The following is a 21421-nucleotide window of genomic DNA, read 5'->3' as shown; positions in this document are numbered from 1 at the left end:
CGACTTCCGAACAATCCACCCTGTATTCAACAAGTTAACGTGAGATGAGCCCGCGATCCAAACGAAAACCAGAACTTGATCAGCAGTCAACTTTAAAAAAAAACACGCCACTTCGATGAGCTGTAAACTTAAGCCCGCGATATGGTCACGTAATACTGGTCAGCGGATACCTTGTTTTGACAGGTGTCAGTTGATCAAAACATGGATGTCTAAAATCAAAGAAGTACACGGTAAACCAAGGCAGCATGTCTCTGTCAACCTATTATTTGGAGTATGGCTGCCATGTTGCGCGACTCCGTCGTCGTCGTCGTCGTGCGTACGCGCCCACGGGCAATACCGCTAGCCATGATAACCATGGGAAAGTCAACTCATGAGTTTCCTTTTCTTTCCTATATGAGCATGGGGCTCCGCTAGCAGATACTAGGGACTTTAAGCAAATCGCTACGGCTGGCGCTGATACGGCTGCCGGAAGTAAATTTCCTCCAAAATGAGACACTGCGCATGTACGTCGGTTGCGTCCAGCCGTAGCGTGAAATCTGACTACGTGAGTCGGGATGTTATGCCGTAGTGGCTACTACGTCGGGTTTATTTCGCTTCTCTGGCCCTTTTCAACGGATATCTCGGCATCTTAAGAATTCCATTGGATACTATATCCTTTAAACTCAATTTACGTCCAAGATTGTGTCAAGGTTACCTCTCATAAGCTTGTAAATCCGTATCCTGAATTGATGATAAGTTTTCGCAAAGGTGTTGGAATGGCGAAGTGAGTCAAGTGAAATATTCGTGTTGAGCACGAGGTTGTTTTTCTTCGGTTAAGTTTGCTTTGAGGGTTTAGTGAAGATATCTGGATAACTATACGATGCTATTTTGCTTCTTTGAGTATCGATATATTTGTGCTCTTCACTCAATATTCTTTGAGATATTTGTCTCTGAAATTATTTCATCCATCAAATTGTTATGGTACAAAGTGTATGGCATTCGCTTTCGTCCTAGGAAGGCGAATAACGGCCATCGTCCTTTGAGCGAAACCATTTGGCTATGAGAAACTGAATAAAAGAGATTTTAAACTCCTTATACGATGTTTCTTTCATCTTTGTATTTCGCTTTACTCGCTAAACTTAAAATTTGGCAGACCACCGAGACGTACTCTCCCCAGACCTTTTCAGTCACGGCAGCCGTTGTAGCACCAGCCGTAGTGATTTGCTTAAACTCCCTATTAGCTGGAGTATGGCCGCTATGTTGGGCAACTCCGCCATCGTCGTCGTCGTCATGCGTACGCGCCCACGAGCAATACTGCTAGCCATGAAAACCATGAGAAAATCCATTCGTGGGTTACCTTTTCTTTCTCATGTGAGTATGAGGCTCCGCTTGGCGGCCCTTCGGGCCGCCGGAGCTCCGCTATTAAGTGAATGAAATACATGTCTTCAAGATTTAATTATTTTGCTCCCAAAAAGACAACCCAACATTTCCGAATATCAACCCAGTACACATTTAAGTATTGCACAAAAATATTTGAGTGTTTTAAAGACGGAAGAATGATGTGGTTTTGCATGCGAGGCTCTCAGACTTGCTTAATAAAATGGTGCGTCAAATGACGATTTTAACGGAATTTAGTAATTTGCATATTTCTTTGAAATAAAAGGATATTTTGCCAGAAAAACCATCCAGTAGTTTTTGTCGTGCCTGTTTTGCATGAACTTTACGAACTCTGAAATCTTCCCTCTCGCCTTAGTATGAGTTTTTGTCCGCGCGCGTAACTTCAGGTAATTTTAATTAGCCAATCGTCGCTCAGAATGTGCTCGTGCGTACATTTGAACTTCGCTGTCGTAGTTTTGCAGATTTTCATCTTTGTTGTATTTTTCTTGCCGTGTTTAAGATTTTAGGCCAGCCTTACCGCTGTTTTGGAGTTTTGAGTCTAGCTTCTTCACCTTCTTTAGCCATTGTGATTCGTCGTTTATTGTATGTTCCGGATTACGTGGCTGGTTCATTAAATAGTTCGTTTGTTTGGAGTCTGAGCCTAGAACTCATTGAATACAATTCCGAACAGTGCCCTAGCCTATCTACCATAAGAATATGAGCGAAATCGAATTTTCGACCCTTGCCGCGAAATTAAGAATTTGTCTGATTTTTACAGGCAGGCACTCTTTAAAACGAAAAAAATGGGTGAGCAACCACGTGTAATACACAAGCGAAGGTTAAACCAATATTGTCTTCATATGTTATACTCTTAAAGATCAATTAACTCCAAAGTATTTATTTGCCTATATAAATTTCCTTGTTTTTCTGATCCCCACTGCGAAAAAAATTCGTTCATTTTCTATGAATTTTCAACGTAAAACTGGCCTTTTCCACGGCCCCGACGGAGGAATTGCGAAGAACGGGATGAGTTAACCTTTGACGTCATCGAAGGACGAGTATATGCGAACAATGAGAAACAAAATAGATGCGAACGTGTGATAGTGTGATTTAAAATCGTTGCAGAATGTAATGAAAATGTGTTGTAGGAGGGAATAGCAGTACAACATGTTGACTTTGTGGTTTAATAAACGGGAGGACTACGGCTACACAACTTCCTGTTTTTTCCGGCACTGGCTGTATTCCTAAAAACTTGAGTTGAAGCCAAAAGGAATCTGGGTACAAACAAGTGTCGAGAACTCGTAGGAACCGAACTCAAAAGGTGTGCTTCACTTGCTGAAATTTTCGTTTTGAGATACGAAGGAAAATATTCTTCGGGCCGATCTTTGGGGGGTTCTTCCGTTGTGTTGAGAGAAATACACAAAAACTGTGGAAATGATGACGCGGTAATCAAAAAAGCCTAAAACATTTTTATTATAAATTGTCAATTGTGGGGTATACTGATACCTTTTAGGTTGGTGTCGAGAGCGTTCAATGATAACAAGGTGACCGATATTGAATTGCAAGTCGCCATTGACGAAATGAGCAATTAGCTTATAATTATCGATATCAGACCCATCGGGCTAAACTCACGCGAAAGCCTTCTTCTCAGTCTTGAAAAACTCAAGAAAGGGAATTGAGGTTAGCAAAGAACTTTAAAGAAAGTTGATGGTAGACTCCGTTTGGAATCAAAATTTATACAACTTAAGCTTCACATTCATTTGAAAACTCCTTTGTGAGCCTTTGTCTGGAAATATTAGTACGAGGTTAAGGATGCTCAGAGCATTGTTATTCAAAATCAAGCGCCATTTTATGCAAAGGATCGATCATTAACCATTCGCCCCACTATTCAGCGTTGAATAGATATTTTTGGAACCTTTTTACAGTCGGAATGTACTCAAAGGAGTTTGAAAGCGAAGGCCAGTCGGTAAGGCTGAATTTTGCAAAAAAGTGGTTGTAATTAATTGTTGATGTGAAGTTTATATGAAATAATTCATATATGAACTGCGGTTGTAGATGATAGTGAAGAATGATCATCGCAGTAAATTTTCCAATTTAAGCAATTGGAAAGAAGAAGCCTGAAAAAATGAGGGCTTCAAAGGGATTCGAACCCGTGACCTCCGCGATACTGGTGCGATGCTCTACCAACTGAGCTATGAAGCCACACATTGGAAGCGAGGTCAATTTATTGAGTTCATATCTTCCCGTGAGGAGTGAGATGATGTGAAGTTTATATGAAATAATTCATATATGAACAGCGGTTGTAGATGATAGTGAAGAATGATCATCGCAGTAAATTTTCCAATTTAAGCAATTGGAAAGAAGAAGCCTGAAAAAATCAGGGCTTCAACGGGATTCGAACCCGTGACCTCCGCGATACTGGTGCGATGCTCTACCAACTGAGCTATGAAGCCACACATTGGGAGCGAGGTCAATTTATTGAGTTCATATCTTCCCGTGAGGAGTGAGATGATGTGAAGTTTTTATGAAATAATTCATATATGAACTGCGGTTGTAGATGATAGTGAAGAATGATCATCGCAGTAAATTTTCCAATTTAAGCAATTGGAAAGAAGAAGCCTGAAAAAATCAGGGCTTCAAAGGGATTCGAACCCGTGACCTCCGCGATACCGGTGCGATGCTCTACCAACTGAGCTATGAAGATATTTTTGGAACCTTTTTACAGTCGGAATGTACTCAAAGGAGTTTGAAAGCGAAGGCCAGTCGGTAAGGCTGAATTTTGCAAAAAAGTGGTTGTAATTAATTGTTATTATCATTATTTCCCGTTTTCTTTATGTTTCCTCTATCTTTTTCCGCTTACTATACTCTCTCTCTCTCTCTCTCTCTCTCTCTCTCTCTCTCTCTCTCTCTCTCTAATACTGTCTGCAGTTAGTTATATATATATTTATATATATACGAGCGATGGTTTCGATCAAACCCTGCGTTTACTTTGTCAGGCAGGACACTTGCTCACTGGCAAAATTTCTTAACTGCCGAGTTTATCATATAAAGCGGTCATTCGTTGAGATTTGAGCATTGACTCATCTACAGCTGATCAGGGATATTGGAGCATGATGTTGCGGTGGAAGCAAACTGCAAAGAGTCTTTCTTTAACTCTTAAATTCGTCAGGAATTAAGAACCGTGTGCGAAGGAACAAGAAAGATAATGATAATTCGCGCGTCTCGAGAGCATCTTGAGCAGACGCTACTCGTAACTCGCCATTCGAATACTTGATGCTTGTTCGCTCACTTTTTGCGTTCTTCCCCGCAAATTTTAGAGCAAACTGACAATTGCTTCGCCGTCTAGGATCATAGAATCACTCCAATATGGCGATATTGAGCGATATGGAGAGGTCCACAGCTCCGGTTTTACTAAAGGAAAGTGATATATCCTGAAGCCAATATTGCGGGAAGCAAACCGCTGTGGGGTTGGAAAAACCTGATCTTTTGTTTTAGCTTCTATGGCAGCGTGAACGTGGATTCACAGCTCATAAGACGACGGTATGTTTATATCGAATGATCCGGATCCTCTGGCAACTATAACTAAGCTTAATTTTAACTAACATGGAATATTTTTCTATTGCTCGTTTGTTTTTCAGAGAAACAATCGAAGTATTTTACCACATGAAACGAAAGAATTTCATTATGTAGTACTTGAACACAGTGGGACGCGGTGGTACATTTTTTTGCCGTTTGCTGCTTTTATTCCATTCCGTTTTGTTTTAGATATAGCTCCCAGTTAGTGTGGTTTAGGACTATTTAACACGAAGGAAAAAGTGCAACGTAACGGTCGTAAAAACATACTCTTCAAGCATGAACGAATTTTGCTGTTTGAGTTTGTACTTGTTGAAGCGACCTTCGGGGAAATTAGCTGATCAACATGAACATGAATGTAACAAGGCATCCTACCAAGAATCGGCTACAAATTATTGAAGTAGACACTACATTTTCAAAATAGTTAGATTACATGGCACCATTTCCAGTTTAACAACGGTCAAGTAATTTACACATATTTCACTGAAGAACTAGTTCCTAGGAAACGCAGTACCTGCGTACACATCAACAACGGTAAAAAAAGGCAACATTTTTTAAACACATAAAATATTCCAATATTATATTTCGAATGACCCAGCACCTATTTCTCAAAACATTACCATTGACTTTTTACCCATTATTACAACGAATAAATATGGTTGGGAATTTATATCTTGCTTGCATTTTTATTGTTTTACATACTTAAGTCACCCGAGCGCGACTGTAGGTTGTAAATGTTTGTTTCCACCTGGTTGCTTCAATTGCGTAAAGCCCCGGCCAAACGATCGCAACATGTCAACGCAACATATCGCAACATTGTTGGACGCAGCATGTTGCGTGCGTTTGGCCACCGTGTTACAATGTGTTGCGACATGTTGGGTGTTGTTGGCTCAAATTTGTGAGCTTTCTTGATGTTAGCAGGTTCTCCGTCGTGTAGTGATTAGCTGTTAAGAGTGGATGTCTCTAAAAATCAAAGAAAAATAAAAAATTGCGGGCACCGTACAGGCTCCCTTTTTCATTCACATTGTTTTACATGTTTCTTTCAGACTCTCATTTTTAATTTACATGGTTTTTAAATGTTTCTTAGAGGCTCCCTTTTTTCAGTTACATGTTTTTTACATGTTGTTAACAAGCTCTCTCTTCTCATTTACAATGACATGGTTATTACATGTTAATTAAAGGCGCCGTTTATTCATTGACATAGTTTTAACACGTTTTTTTTGTACGCTCTTTTTCATTTACAGTGTTTTTACATGTTTGTTGCGGGCTCCCTTTCAGACTCCCTTTCTTCATTTCCTTGGTTTTTACATGTTGCTTACAGGCTCCCTTTTTCATTTATATGGTTTTTATACGTTTCTCACAGGCTTCCCTTTTTCATTTACAGGAGATTTATTTACCCCACCGGGGAATAAATGGTGTTATGCATCTGGTTAGTGCCAGTCTCCCAGCAAAGGGTTGGGGGGACATCCGGGTCCTTGGAAAACCTATATTTAAGCAGACGAGGCCAGGCTACTGTCCTCTTTTCCCAAACACTCGTGCTTTACACGCAGTTCGTAATTTCCCACCCACCCTCCCTTGGGATAGGGAAAATTTTATTTTTTGAATATTTGTGCGGGTACTCCCCCACCTTTGCTGGGAATGATTTTGATTGTTTAATGTTTCTCAGAGTAAAAGTTTATTGTTATAAAAATAAACGGCCACCTCGGTGGCCAAAAAATGGCAAATGATGTTTTTGTCAGTTCTTCCCAGCAAACCACGCGCAGCCTCTGCATTGTATTATAAAGGAGTTACAAATAGATGCAATAACATAGAGCATAAATGGTTTTTACATGTTTCTTACAGGCTCCTTTTTTCATTTACATGGTTTTTACATGTTTCTTACTGGCTTCCTTTTTCATTTACATGGTTTTTGCATGTTTCTTAGAGGCTCCCTTTTTTCATTTACATGGCTTATGTATTTCTTAGATGCTTCCTTTTTTTTCATTTACATTGTTTTTTTCATTTTTCTTTCAGGCTTCCCGTTTTTCATTTGTATGTTTTTTTGTTTTTTTTTTTTCATGTTTGCTACAGGCCCCTTTTTCATTTACGTGGTTTTTACATGTTTCTTACGCGATCCTTTTTATTTACATGGTTTTTACGTGTTTCTTACAGGCTCCCTTTTTTCCTTTACATGGTTTTTATGTGTTTCTGACAGGCTCCCTGTTTTTTTTCATTTACGTTACTTTTACATGTTTTTTACAGGCTCCGTTTTTCATTTACATGGTATTTACATGTTTCTTACAGGCTCCCTCTTTTTGTTTACATGGCTTTTTTATTATTCTGGCAGGCTTTCTTTTCTTTGCATTTTTTTTTATGTTTGTTAAAGGCCCCTTTTGTGATTTACATGGTTTTTATGTGTTTCTTACAGGCTTCCTTTCTTCATTTACATGGTTTTTACATCTTTCTAACAGGCTTCCTTTTTTCATTTACCTGGTTTTTATATGTTTCTCACAGGCTCCTCTTTTTTCATTTGCACGGTTTTCATATGTTTCTTACAATCTCCTGTTTTCATTTATAGGCTTCCTTTTTTCGTCGACACAGTGTTGTTTCTTACAGGCTTCCTTTTTTATTCACATGGTTTTTTTCCTGTGTCTTACAGGAGCCCTTTTTTCCTTTACATGGTTTTTACACATTCCTTACAGGCTCCCTTTTTTTCATTCACGTTGCCTTTACAAGTTTGTTACAGGGTCCGTATTTCACTTAAATGGAATTTAAACTTTTCTGCCAGGCTTCTTTTTTTTTATTTACATGGTTTCTACTTGTTTCGTACAGGCACCCTTTTTTCATTTGCGTTGTTTTCCCATGATTCTTACCGGGTTTTTTTTTTTTTTTTTTTTTTTCATTAACATGGTTTTTACATGTTTCTTACAGGATCCCTTGTTTCATTATTATGATTTTTACATGTTTCTTACAGACTCTAAATTTTAATTTATATGGTTTTTACATGTTTATTACAGCCTCCCTTTTTTTCATTTACATGGTCTATACATGTTTTAAAAGGCTCCCTTTCAATTTTGCATTTGCAAAAACATGGTTTTTACACTTTCTTACAGGCCCCTTTTTTTTCATTTACATGGTCTTTATATGTTTCTTTCAGGCTCTCTTTTTGATTTAAATGGTTTTTACAGGGTTACAAACAAAACATTTTCGGACTTTTTACAGCATTTGGTTAAATTATTTACGTATATAAACGTTTTTTGCATGAGTTAGTATAGCAGTTTAAAAGGTTCTTTTACAATGTAGATAATTTTTAAGGTTACCGTATGCCTTCAGATCGGCAATTTTCTTCAAATTTGGATTCTTGGGTCAAAGAAATGGTCGAAGAGTAATCTCTAATTTCTGGAAAAAAAAAATTGAAAAAAACTAAATATTGGCGGAGAAATGGAGGTTTTACGCTATGGCCGGAAGTAAAAGTTCCCTCTTGATTGACAGCCCTATAACGTGTATCCAATCAACCGAGATGACTTTCGCGGGAATTATTACCTATATGGATACCACGAATTGGCTGGCTACTCACCTCTACTCAGTTGATCAGCATTGTTAATCCAAGCATTTTTCGTATTAGGTGTAATTCTATTAAGTTATAAGTAAACATGGACCACGGAAAACTCCGTGGACCAGTTTGAAAACGCAAAAACAGCGAAGAACGAAGGAAAATACGTCTCGGAGTGAAGAAGCGAAAATTGGCCTCGCGGATGAAGCTATGGCTATCGTATCAAGCAGGCAAAAAGATCGAGTCAAGAGAAGAGAAAGGTTCTGTAAAAATTTGGGAACTTGACAGCGATAACAGCGATTTTTACAATGACTCTTCTGTTGAGTCCGATACCGATGAATCGTCTGACTCACTGAGATCCATTGGAATATTATCCAAGCAGATTTGCTCCCCCGCGCTTTCTTTTGTTTGTTTTCTTCGCCCAGCCTCTCTAGCGTTCGTATCCTTTTCCGTCTTCCCATTTTGCCAGACCAGCTTCAAGAAAAACCAAGCTACAGAAAAATTATCTCTCCGCCTTGGGCGCATTGCGAAACACAAAAGTGTTTTGGAGATTCACGCGTAAATTCCACCGCGAGGAAAAACTTTCCAAACGCTGATTGGCTCAGTGATCGGAGAACCCAGTTGAAGGTGTTTGTGGGCGGAGTTTGTTTGCGACGTAAGAGATTTTTCTTAGCGCTGTATGTTTTCTCGAATAAATTTTTCGCTTGAAGCAGATACTTTAAAGAGTTACAACTCAAAGGGAATTTCTTCGATTGCCCTCAAATTTGGACAATAGTTAGATTAACATATAATAAACAAAAGAATGTCTGCGAATTGTTTGTTTTGAAATATTTTTTCTCCGAGAACGAATTTTGTTCGATCACTTCACATTTTTTGAATCCTATTTCGAAAATGTTCTGTAACTTTTTACTGCAATTGAATATGGCAAAACGCAGACACGCTTTTTTAGCGCTTTTTGTCCTTAAACTGGGGATAAAACTAAAGTGGCGAAAAACAAAATTCGCTTTGACTTGTAGCTTCCAAAAGGTGATTAGAAGCTCGCATTTAGTGGCCCTGAAAAAATTGGCAATTCATTTCATTTCAAAATTCTCGGTATAGTTTGATAGCCAGCTCTATAAACTTTAATTTGATATAGGCGTTTAGGTACCTACCGCTTAAACCGGACGCGCTACATCGCTTGGACGCGAGACACCCCTGAAGGTATACGGTAACCTTAAGCCCGTAAAATGTGTTAATTTTTTTTCATGTTCTTCGAATTATCATTGTAGAAAAGGACAGTGCTCTGCATGCTGTGTTAATAGCTTTAAATTTGCTGTAATTTTATTATACACAATCCCAACATGTAAATAGTAATTTACAAAGAATATAAATCATGATTTAAATACTGTAAATTAAAATTCACATGCCAGTGAGAAATGTTTGGTGGCAATGCTATCGTTCAAAACACAACTTCATATCTTATTATGCAAGACTGCAACCATTGTCGTAATTGAGGACCAAAGTTAAAAGCTAGATATCCTGATTGATTGAATATCCTAATCGATGATTATCAATTAATGAACAGATACAATCTACCCATAGCAAATACATGCAACCGGCGTGAAGCGCACGAAATCGTGCACGAGATTTACGAATGCTTTTGGTTTTACTTGGCTAGAATATTGGTCTGAGGTCATTACAACAATCACTGAGTGTAGAATGAAAACTGAAGAAAACCGTCTTCTTTTTGAGCAAACCTTTATAATCCTAATCAAGTTTTGCCCTTTTTCTTCCATTTTCAGCGTGATCTAGTTTATTAAGACGATGTCGTCAGGTTCCCAGCTTCCCAAGAACCACAACAAACCAGTGCCCGGTATTATGCGGTTCCTCTGTTTTTCTATTTGCCTCGGTGTACTACTTCTCCTCTGCTTGCTGTATTTCACGGACATGATGAACAACGCCCCCTCTCTTGTCGGAGTTCCTCCTCCAAAGCAAGTTTCCAGACTTCCAGTGTCGGCAATTTCGAGGCGGTTGCAAGGTTTCCGACACGAGTGGCTTCGTCAGCGTCTTGCACGCGTAGACTGGAGGAACATTATTAAGCCGTGTGTTGACAATATGGCCTGGGGATTAGTGAAAGATCATTGGAGCAAAACCAATAGAAGCAGCGCTGCAACAAGTGAGATCATATTCAAAGATATTAGACCAGCGGGAGAGTTCAGCAAGGTTTTCATCAAGTCAAAAACCTCAGACAATCGAACGAAGTTGATTGGTGGAGACACATGGAGGGTTTACGTACGTGGCCCAACAAACATTGCGGCCACTGTTTTCGATCACAATAATGGAACTTACGAGGCTCTATTTCTCATCACGGAGCCTGGTGTCTATCAGCTGATGATTTACCTTGACTATAGTCTTTGTGATGGCTTCAAAGACCCACCTCGTAATTGGTTTATCATAGGTGACTATCAGGCACGTGAACAGAGAAATGGAGTTGTAGGTCCTTTAGACGAATACTTGGTAAAACACGCAAACGGAGAACTTGCTTTAAACATAACTGTATCTAGGGCTCAGCTTAAAGTCCCTCTTTCTGGTAAGTAGATTTCTGTTTGACTTTGTACAGGACGAGAATATTTTTTTTTGTCACAAATACGTCAGACAAAGAGTACTTAGACTATAAGATAGCTCTTAACGGTTTCTAGCATTTCAAATCAGTCTATAATCTTGGTATCAAAAATATTAAATGCAATTTTTTGCCTTTTTTTAATGCGACGGCGGATTCAGAGCCTTTTAAGTTTTTGAAAAATTTGAGGTGGTTCTCTTAATGTCAAAAATATGAAAAATAATTATAATTTTTTAACAAATGACTGGACATTTGTTTGATGCCATTACCGTAATGTCAATTTTAAAGAGCGGCAGTAATAATTTCTCAAAGTGCAAATGCTGAAAAATGTTGGCAAATGTTGCGAACCACCTTAATCCACCCTTGGACGTACAAGCTAACTAATACCTCCACCGTGGTACAAGGGTGAGGGGAAAGGAACGTACTGGAATCCCTCTGCCACGGTGATGGCGCGAAACGGTAGATGAAATTGTCCTGTTGATCAATTTTCGTGGGTGAACTAGCGACAATCGTCAACCCTTGCCCTTTTAACTCTTCCATCGACGATTAATCTGCACAAGTTTATCCCTATTTGCTTTAAAATGCAAGGAACGTCACTGTACGTATTTTTAAACAATTGATTTAAAGTTGTGAGAGTTTGTTTGATTGTTTGCGGCTGGGCGCTGTATTGGCACATAATCCTGTGTTTCTCCCTCTTTTTTTTTTTTTTTCTTAGTTTTGACTAAAAAATGAGTCAATTTCAGTCGAGTTTACCTCTTTCATCGTTGGTATAATCATTTGAGATCATTTCTGAGGATTCCGTTAATGGATTTCCTCGCTTTCTGCTACTTAATTTAGGGTATAAAAATCGAGTCATTAGCAAAGACTGACAAATTGTTTTCCTATTACAACTTCAAACTTTGCACAACATTTCACGGCGCAAAAATAATTTTGTCAACTGAATGCAATAAATATTATTATCATATGACCCGTACGGCCCCGCGCGCAATTTCCTTGGAAAACCAAAGAAAAAAGGTCCCGTATGAGGGCCGTACGCGTCGAAGTGATAGGGCCGGAAAAACACGTACGGCCCTACTAGAAATGCGTACGGCCCTCTAGAAACGCGTAAGACAAAATCAATGCGAGTTAATGACAAAAACAATTTTGTTGCTGCAACATTTTGTTCTCTTCAAAATGAGTGATGGAAGTGAACATTCTGTGAGCGAATTTTACTGACCAGACAAAACTGTCCGATACAGAACTACTTCAGTCAACTTTATTGGATGAAAATTTGACATGTGAATTCAAGCGTGAAAATTCATTCACTCTCTCCAAGTCATGTATGAAAACTGAGCAGTTTCTTTTAACTGTGATAAGCAGTCTGTTTTCACTGTTGAATTGAAGAACTTGACCCGAAAGCAAAAGAAAACGTCCCTGCGGGTTTGATGCTCTTCTCAGTGTAATTTGCATTAGAATAAGCGCACAACTAGTTTCATTGTTTCAATAACTGTTATTAGTGGTACGCGGTGGATTAGAGGTCGTGGCAAAGACCTCCGACCATTACACTAAAACAATTAGATTATTCGCTCTCGATTTCCATGCGAGGTAGAAATCTCGAGCTCATAATCCAATTGTTTAATAGAAATGAGCCTAAACAATGCATCAGCACATGGCAAATTACACGCGAAGCGACATGCAGACAACAGCCAGACCTATGACCTCTAAAAGTATGCTACAGCACATATTTTATTAATTATTAGATAAGTTATCGTAGTTAGTTGTCCCCAATTAGTATACATTGTATGCTAGCGACTTTGACACGTTAATAAAGCTCTTATCTTATCTTATCTAACGGCTCAACTCTACTTAAAATTCCTCCTTATAACACAGCATGAAGTGCTCTTCATAAAGACGTGTGAAGCAAAGAAAGGTCGACAGATCGAACAGAGAAGGGCCAATGTACAAATGTGACGAAACGTAGGAGTCGTGTAACTCCGTTAACAACATTTCGCACTTTTGATTAGGCCTCGAATGTCCGTAGCACTTTTACCGAACATGCACAAAGAAAACAGACTAAATCACTCCGAACAATTTTTTGGGGGAGTTTCTTCCATAGAAATAGAACATGGAATATCATGAATCAGATGAACAATTATTGTAAATCATTTCGCGGAAACTACTTCGCCGGGTGATGATTTCCATTCTTGCACAGTCTATTATTAGCCATCCGTGTCACAGTAGGCGGACACTGATTGGTTCTTTCAAAACGAAAGCTAACCGTCAGCGAGCGGAAGTGACTGCTCTGTTGAGCAGACGTTCGTGGGTAAGAAGGCATAACGAGCCCTAATAGCGTCTACCTGCGAGGCTATCTTCTCTAAGACACCAGCTTTCTAATCATTCTGCTTTCCGGACACTGGTTGACAAAACTAATTATGAAGGATTATCATGAGAGAGGAAATCCTGCAGCTGAGGTAAACTTCACTCTTTGCCAATTGAGCGAGGGGAGACCAACGAGTGTGATCATAAATGTAATGAATTCAAGAAAAGACGCACACCCACCTTTTTTCACAGGCTTTACAAAAAATAAATAAGATCTTTAAGAACGTGGTAGATAGATTGGGGATATCTACAGCCATAATATTACGATCTTAACTATGTTGTTTTAGTTTAACAGCCTTTGAAGAGTCGAATATTACCAATGGAGTATATTTACGTTGTTTTTCTCTTGCAGACAAACTCAAGGACCTTGCCTCCTGTTCTGAAACCTGCAAATATTTATGGGATGGATTCGGTCAATGGAAAAATGACAAGTGGATGCCATATCTTAAAGGTTCAGTGTAAATGATTTACTCAAGAAATAGAAAACGCGTACTGTGTTTTTATCGAGTTACATGTATAGAAAGACGAGTGGAAAATTGAGAGAACGAGAAATGTGTGGGAACACGAGCCGACAGGCGAGTGCTTCCACAACTTTTTCGAGTTCTCTCAAACTTCCACTCGTGTTTCTATTAAACAATTAGATTATGGGCTGAAGATTTCTATCGCATGCTGGTTGACGAGGGCGCCGCCCGAGTCGACTATCACGCATAGAAATCTCCAGCTCATGATCTAATTGTTTTGGTATTTATTAAATCCATTTCATGTGAAATCACTGGTAATCCTTGCAATCTGATTGGCTCTCAGTGGTGCGATTTATTCATGAATCGCACTATATTCTGCTCTAAATCGCATCTTTTTCTTAGTCAATGGAATGGGGCAGTAAAGCAAAACAACCAATCAGATTTCGAGGTTAGTTTAAAGTAATCAATAAAATTTCAGGAAAATTAAAGGCAAAAAGCCATTGTGTGGAGAATTTTGCAACTTCTATTGCCAAAACTATGTTTTTGTTTTTTTCCAAAAAAATTGACGATATTTAATTAATTACAGTTTCTGAATGACGATTATGAGCTCCTTCAGGCTGAAGACCTACTTTAATGGAAGTTTCCAACTTTGTGTCCATTTTGACGAATATTTTGGTGATTTTTCTTCAACATCTGCTCAAGATCCGTATGATACCGAGTCCAGTAAAACATAAACAAACGAAAACCACACAACATCAAATTCAGAGCCATCTCAAGAAGGTAGATGTTTCCAGGTTTCCGGTAGTTTCAAACGAAGCAACTCAAGAACTCAACTCTGTCGCTGTGAATAAACATAGTCAAAATACGCCCCACTCCACAAAACAGTGAATAAACGAACGTCTTCCGAAGCTGGTGCTAGTCCAAATGGCGCCGCAAGAACTTGACGGTCCTGATTAGGTTTCACGGTGAGGTCAGAAAAAGAAACGGAGATGATAACGAGCTGGAATCCATTAAAATCGTGCAGAGCACCACTGAACGGTATTTAAAAGAATAAAGAAAGCTACCCACTGGGCATCGTGCAGTCGAGGGAGTTTCACAACTCAAAAGAAATCCGTTGCAGAATTACACAGGATGTACCTTGAAATTCCTTCTCTGAAGACAACGAAAAGTCTCAGCCTCAACCACAGAAGAAAGGAAGGCCTTCCATCATTGATTCAGGCGACGAGAATTGAACCTTTATGCATGAAGTAGACAGTTTTCGTTCTGACTTTAGAACTGCTTGTTTCTTTCTTATGCTCGAATGAGTTTTCGTCACATGACATCGTTTTGCATACTAAATGAGACGGAAAGGCGTTTCCGGTTCCGCTATTTTCAGCAAACCGGGTAATGGAACAATACACCAAAATCTAAAATTCAAGATGATAAAATTGTGCGATTTCAAAATGGATGTAACAAAGTGGCAATTGAACCGCCGTGTCGTGCAATTTTGGTCTGAAATCATACTTGTGATTTCAAATCGAACTCGCGCTGCGCGCTCGTTCGATTTTGAAATCACGCGAATGATTTCAGACCAAATCGCACTCCACTCAGTTCAATTACCAGTATAAATCTAATAGTCGCTTAAAACTTTACATTGTATTTGTTACGAAGGCAAAAATTATAATTAAAAAACTAAAACAATGACAGAAAACACCAATTGAGATATCTCTGTTTGTGACGAGAAGCTTTACTTTTGTAAAAATGCTCAAACAACACTTACATGCAGTGTAGTAACGCTCGTTTGGTTATTGGCGATCTCCGTCATGTCAGCGAAGTGGACCTCAACAACTTCGTATCAACGCTCACCCGACGAGTGATCAGTTGAAAGGTTGCTCTGATATTCTCTTTTGTACTCGGAATAGAACCAGTGGGAGTGGTCTAGTTTTTCCAACTTTGACGCTAGTTCGGGAAATCTTACTGCAAGCGGCTGCAAGCGACTGCAAGCCGTAGCTTCTTTCAAATACAACTCAGCATTTTGCACTTTCATTCACAAGCTTTGAACTACTTGTTCGTAATTTCCATTGAAAAAGTGTATGTTTTCACGAGCCACAATGCGGCCGGATTGCTCTGGACTGGAGACCTTTAGATCCTTATTTAAGTTATCGCTCTTTTTTCGAAAACCACTAGAAATCGAAAGTTAGGCAGAAGTCCAATTTTTGATTGACAGCTTTTGTCTCTATAGCCAATCAAATTATTTGAACAATTCTCACAAGGATTGCCATGGCTTATTTTAGCGTGCTTTATCAGAGAGCACATGCACGCTGAGGCCACTTTTCCTCCTTTGGAAAATAAAGTTTAGTTTGAAAATTCAGCCGAATGCGCGGGGAAATTAATGGTTTCTTTATCATAAAACAATTAAAGAAGCCTCGACTGTGCTCTAATCTGATGTAAAGCACTTAGGAAGCGGTAGAAACACTCGAATGCGTCTGGTGTTTCCCCTTACACTTCGTTCGTGCTCTACAGCTTCCTAGGTGCTTTACAACAGAACAGAGCACATTCGAGGCCTCTTCATTTGTTAATCAAAACACTGTTTTAAACGGATCAGCGTGCGCATTTTCTTTGGGCTCTTTTCTAATATGGTATTTCCAGAGTTCTCCTCTGGAGGCCCGGCGATTGTACATCAGCAAAACCAGTAAGGGGTAGACGACGACGTCGCTAACGTCAATCAAGAACTGATATCATTCATGATATTACGAACCTGACAAGCCATTCAGTTTTCAGTTTTCATTTACAAATAGACATGCGGAACATTTGCCGCCGTGTTTCAAACTGCCTTGAACCTAAACTGCCGCAGTATTCGGCCATTTCATATTGTTTCTCCTAAGGTTCTACGTTGTTATGGAGTGCACTTTCTAGTTTGCTTAACATGCTTTCTTCTTTTAAAATTTTATAAAGCAGAATCTTACAATTGGTCGATGGCACAGAATTACACACGATCTGGAACGCTTTGGGTCTACGGGGATTCAGTGGGTCGTCTGCTGTACGAATCTGTCAAGACTCGTCCCTTATGTAATTTACTTTATGAGAAATGCAACAATAGCTACGTGTGGGTCTACCGAAGAGACAGCGAAGGCTTATACATCAAAAAGGAAAGAAATCTTGATTTTAGACCTGAAAAAGTCATCAAAACTGTCACTGACGTTCTTCGCACGCCGGAAATGCAGCAAGAGGAAACCACCTTGCTTTTGAACTTGGTTCTGCATTTTGTAAGAAGCGTCAGTTTTAGCACTTATCAGAAGCTTATAGATGACTTGATAGTAGCTTTGAAGGACGGAGAACTCTCAGGTGGGAGAGTTCCAAAGTATAAGGCTAAAATCATCTGGAAGTCATCCACCGCCATTTGCAAGGAAAAGTACGCGTCCCATAAGAAAACCGATCTTCGATTCGTGACTAGCCAGGTACGTTTGCCTCCATTTGTCAGATTCTAAGGGTGCAGGGGTGCCAGATTAGTATACGTTCTAAACTTTGATGTTGTACAATAGAGAGCTTAAGCAACAAACGACGAGGACGGTAACGAGAACGTCACTAAACAAAAGGTTTAACGAGGAGAACAATAGCTGTGCACGTGCATTATAAATCTTTGTACATTTCTTTGCCGTCCTCTGCAAAACAACAACGTGAAATGACCAAGTTCTGCGTCGTCTACGGAACGTGGACGACTACGGCTAATTTTTCGTGTTTCCATTTGGAATTGAACGCCGTCGTTGCATATTTAGCTTAAGCACGTGTTTAGAGCCATTGGCGTACGGAACAGATCTAGACAATCGCGAATTTCGCTTGTAAAATATAAATTCACTTTTTACTAGACGGCGTTGTCTTCGTTGCTTAAGCTAGAGACCTTAAGCACCAGGACGGGAGCCACGCCGACGGCATAGCGGAAGTTTATTTTCTGTCCCAGTCATGCGCAGAACCTGAAAAGCTGATTGCAATCTTCCGTCGTCCTGACGTTGGCGACAGTTGGTCTAACAAAAAGTTGCTCCATTGCATAATGCGGTAGCCATGCATATCGTAGATAAAGTCCACTGCTGTGTTTGTTATCATGGAAAGCACTGGCACAGGTTTGGCGAAGCGAGGAATCATATCGCTGTATCGACATGGATAAGAGAATCTCTTCAGCGCCATACACCAACCTCCCATGCCATCACACACACTCCGTTGTTGGCAGTAAAAGGTGGCGGGGAAATGGAGTGCCTCAGCAAGAGAAGGAAGATCATTCTTCTCGACTCGAAATTCAGCTTTACATTCTGCAGGATCCATGGTGTCCAGGTCAAATTCTTCGTAGTCTTTAGATGGGAAGCTACAGTTTTTTGAAACGTTTTGTTCCCATAAAAGGACGAATTCCTCATCGTCTATTGTTTCCTAGTCATAAACTACAAGCAGCCCGTCTCTAGCTTTTGCAAAAGACGCCATGTTTTTCGAAGTGTTAAGCTTTTTGAAAACTGATGGGAGGTTGTCGTCGCAGTGTTGCTTAACGCGACGCCGTTCTCGCCCCAGCCTTTACGCGGATGTGCCGTCGCCGTCGCCATCTCCCGTCTTGGTGCTTAAGGTCTCTAGCGCTCTCTCAGCACTGCTGAAAGCAACCCACTAAAAGTGAGAACACCTATTACCAAAAGAAAGTTTCTTTTGATTCAGTGATGGCGATTAATGCTAATAAAAAATTTATATAAAATCTCCAACCAGTTTGTGAGGCACTGGACATTCAGAGAAAATAACGAGGTTATATAAAAAAGTCCATTCGGTGGGAAAATATGCATGGATAAACGCGCGACTTTACTGTTCCAAGAGGCAAACAAGTTTAGCAAATGTTTGAGCCTATTTCCACTCCGGATGGAGATTAATGTTAATAAAAAGTAAAAAGTTGGTAATCTGTGGAACCCTCTCGGACTTGTTGAAACTTGTTAGATAACCTAACTACGTGATATCATATCCCACCAGCATCAATAGAGTAACTTAAAGTAATTTTGTTTTCATTGCTGCAGTAATTTAATGGCGGAGGAATATATGTCTTAGGACATCGACGTATTTCACATTTTATTGACCGTTTCAAATTCGCAAAGATGCTCTTGAAGTTGACAATACCTTCTCTCTCAATAAAAATAAAGACAGACAGAGTGTTAAAGACAAATTAAGATCACGATTGCTACATCTGTTAGAAACTAAACAATTTTTTTTTGTTGTTTTTTGCGTCCTCTCCTTTCAGCGAGTTGCCCTCTTCACTGCCTACTCCGTGTCAGCCATGTGCAAAGCAGGATTTGACGTCATAGACGTGTATCCACTGAGCGATTCATATCCACCTAGATGCACAGACCATGTTCATTACGACAAGACAGTTTTTGACATGATGGAGACAATGCTTGAGCAGTACAAAGTACACCACAACAAGAAACTCGACGAAAATGAAAAACATGGTAAAATAAAACGATGCATAAGTAAGGAAAACTTCTGACAGCTTAGGTAGAACACAGTTGAAAGTTACCTTTTTAAAAGAAACTGGCCGTAAAGACTTTAGATGGAGCAAGGTTTTGAAAAATTCAACCTCATTAAGAGAGGAATGGAAAGATGAAGAAAAATATGACACATTTCTTGGATGGTAAAGTCGTGAAAAGCAAATAACCTAACCCAAGAGCCGGTAATACATTTTATTTCAATTTGCCTCACCTTCCACTCAAAATCGAAACACTTAAACACAAAAGTCTTTCGGTCTCTGGTCGCACTGCTTATTATGGTTTATTACTATCATGACCCTCCACGTATATATATTTAAAGGTGGGAACTGATATGGCCGCTGGAAAAATGAAATAAAACAATTTGAAATGAAATACTTTGATTTCGATCCCTCTTGCAACAACGAACTCCTATAAGGAACTTCAGTTCTGACAAGTTTACGTTTGTTTACAGCTTTTCAGTCATGTAATTGAAGCTCATTTTCTAAGAAAGTAACGCGGAGAGCATCCTTCAATTTAATTATTAAATTTTGTGTATTTCTCTTTAATTTCAGAGGTTTGGGTATTTACTTGTTGACTGTTTAGTTTTCGAAGTTTAAGCAGTTTCTTTAATCTCCGAGTATTTTATTTTCGAGGTTAATTGGAAGCTCCTTTTCTGGGCTAGGTTGTTAACGCTAACCCAGGATTAAAAGTTAACCTTTGTATTAACTTTTCTCGAATAAAAGTCTTATGTTTTGTGTGGTTTGAGATTACTTAAACTCAAAACTGAGGGACTAACGATATCCGGTATATCTAACTTCACTGAAAAGTTAGAAAAATGAAATCAAAAGTCTAGCTAATCCTTGGATAGCCTAATCAGACTTTTAACAACCGGGCCCTGAGTGTTTCATTTTCAACGTTTGGATATTTCTTTACTAAGCGTTTCCTTTTCGAGATTAGAGAACTTCCTTTCTCGGGCTAACGTTTTCGTTTTTAACACTGCATTTGGACGCTTTTCTTTCACTTATTGGGCATGTCCTGCCAAGTTCTTCATTTTCTACTTCTTCATTGTCGATAGTCCCTTCATTTAACACCTGAGGTTTGTCAACTGACTAAGAAAACGAGCACAATATCATTGGAGAGCTTAAGCAATGAGGACGGTGATAGTGATCACCATTTGAATGGCAAATTTCTCTTCCGTCTGAATCCTGAATGCTTTCATTTGAACGGATTGCATTGAAGTCGGCTTGTCATCATCTTTATAAATTGACCCGGGTTTACATGAAGTTCTCTAGCCAATTCATTCAACTTTAAGTGTCTGCCTGTGGATTTGATTCTTTTGGGAATAGAGTCTCTTTATCTGACCAAGACAGGCTCGATGTGCTTTGTATTGAAGCAACAACAGACTAAAGTGAAAGCAATTGATTTATAGTGATGACAAATTACAAGCTATAAATAAAGTAGGAAAGAAACTTTTATAAAAAGAAAAACGCAAAAACGGCGAAATGCGTTGTGAATTCACACAAACGATTCGATCTTCGACAATCGCAGAACATAGGCATGCAAGACGTGCAAGAGAGATTTTTTTTGTGAATTAAAACTTACCAGTACCAACACACTCAAACGCCTTATACACGACCCGGTCACAAGGTACAAAATCAGCCATGCTGGGACGCAAGTTACACAATGGAACTTCCAAAACAAAGGAAGGTTCAGCTGTAATAATACAAAATTAGTTGTTTTGGAAGACGCTCGGTGTTATTTGCGTCCCGTCATGGTTGATTTTGTACAATGTAACCGAGTCGTGCAAAGGACCTATTCCCGTCAAGCCATCAACACATTTCCACGACAGCGCTGGACTTCCTGCTCTAAATTTCTTAATGAAGGATATTATTCGTCTTCCTCAACTGACCTGACATGCGTTCAAACACGTCAAAATGATAATAAAAAACTGAACTTGTCACCCACTATCTAGCTAAAAAAATTGTTTGATTCTAATTAGTCAAGTGTAGTGCAACATTAATCCCCAATTTTACTCAACATGGGTACGTTTAAAATTCTAGTCACTTTGGAAAGACTT

The 21421-nt window shown here is 39.3% G+C and overlaps 3 protein-coding genes and 1 non-coding gene across 4 annotated transcripts in view; 2 read left to right on the top strand and 2 right to left on the bottom strand.

The window, feature by feature from the left end:
- LOC145484659 (uncharacterized) overlaps nucleotides 1-18913 on the bottom strand; it is a 107731-nt gene extending 88818 nt beyond the window's left edge. The window contains exon 1 of the mRNA XM_081463264.1: nucleotides 17445-18913. Coding sequence (XP_081319390.1) covers nucleotides 17801-18175 — 375 coding nt within the window. The 5' untranslated portion in view covers nucleotides 18176-18913 and the 3' untranslated portion in view covers nucleotides 17445-17800. The remainder of the gene's footprint in view (nucleotides 1-17444) is intronic.
- The window catches only part of LOC145484618 (uncharacterized), a 407604-nt gene that overhangs the window by 50754 nt on the left and 335429 nt on the right, over nucleotides 1-21421 (top strand). The gene's annotated exons all lie outside the window — the stretch shown is intronic.
- Trnat-agu (transfer RNA threonine (anticodon AGU)) lies at nucleotides 3737-3809 on the bottom strand. Its single transcript has one exon. It is a non-coding gene; the product is annotated as a tRNA-Thr (tRNA).
- On the top strand, nucleotides 10077-19485 carry LOC145484596 (uncharacterized). Its single transcript, XM_081463192.1, has 4 exons — nucleotides 10077-11030; nucleotides 13771-13869; nucleotides 16817-17316; nucleotides 19119-19485. Exons 1-4 carry the CDS (start codon nucleotides 10265-10267, stop codon nucleotides 19362-19364), a joined length of 1611 nt encoding a protein of 536 aa, XP_081319318.1. The 5' UTR covers nucleotides 10077-10264; the 3' UTR covers nucleotides 19365-19485.

Source organism: Orbicella franksi, chromosome 4 (assembly GCF_964199315.1).
Source record: "Orbicella franksi chromosome 4, jaOrbFran1.1, whole genome shotgun sequence".
In the NCBI taxonomy this organism is placed as follows: domain Eukaryota; kingdom Metazoa; phylum Cnidaria; class Anthozoa; order Scleractinia; family Merulinidae; genus Orbicella; species Orbicella franksi.
This window is presented reverse-complemented; position numbering and strand designations above follow the sequence as displayed.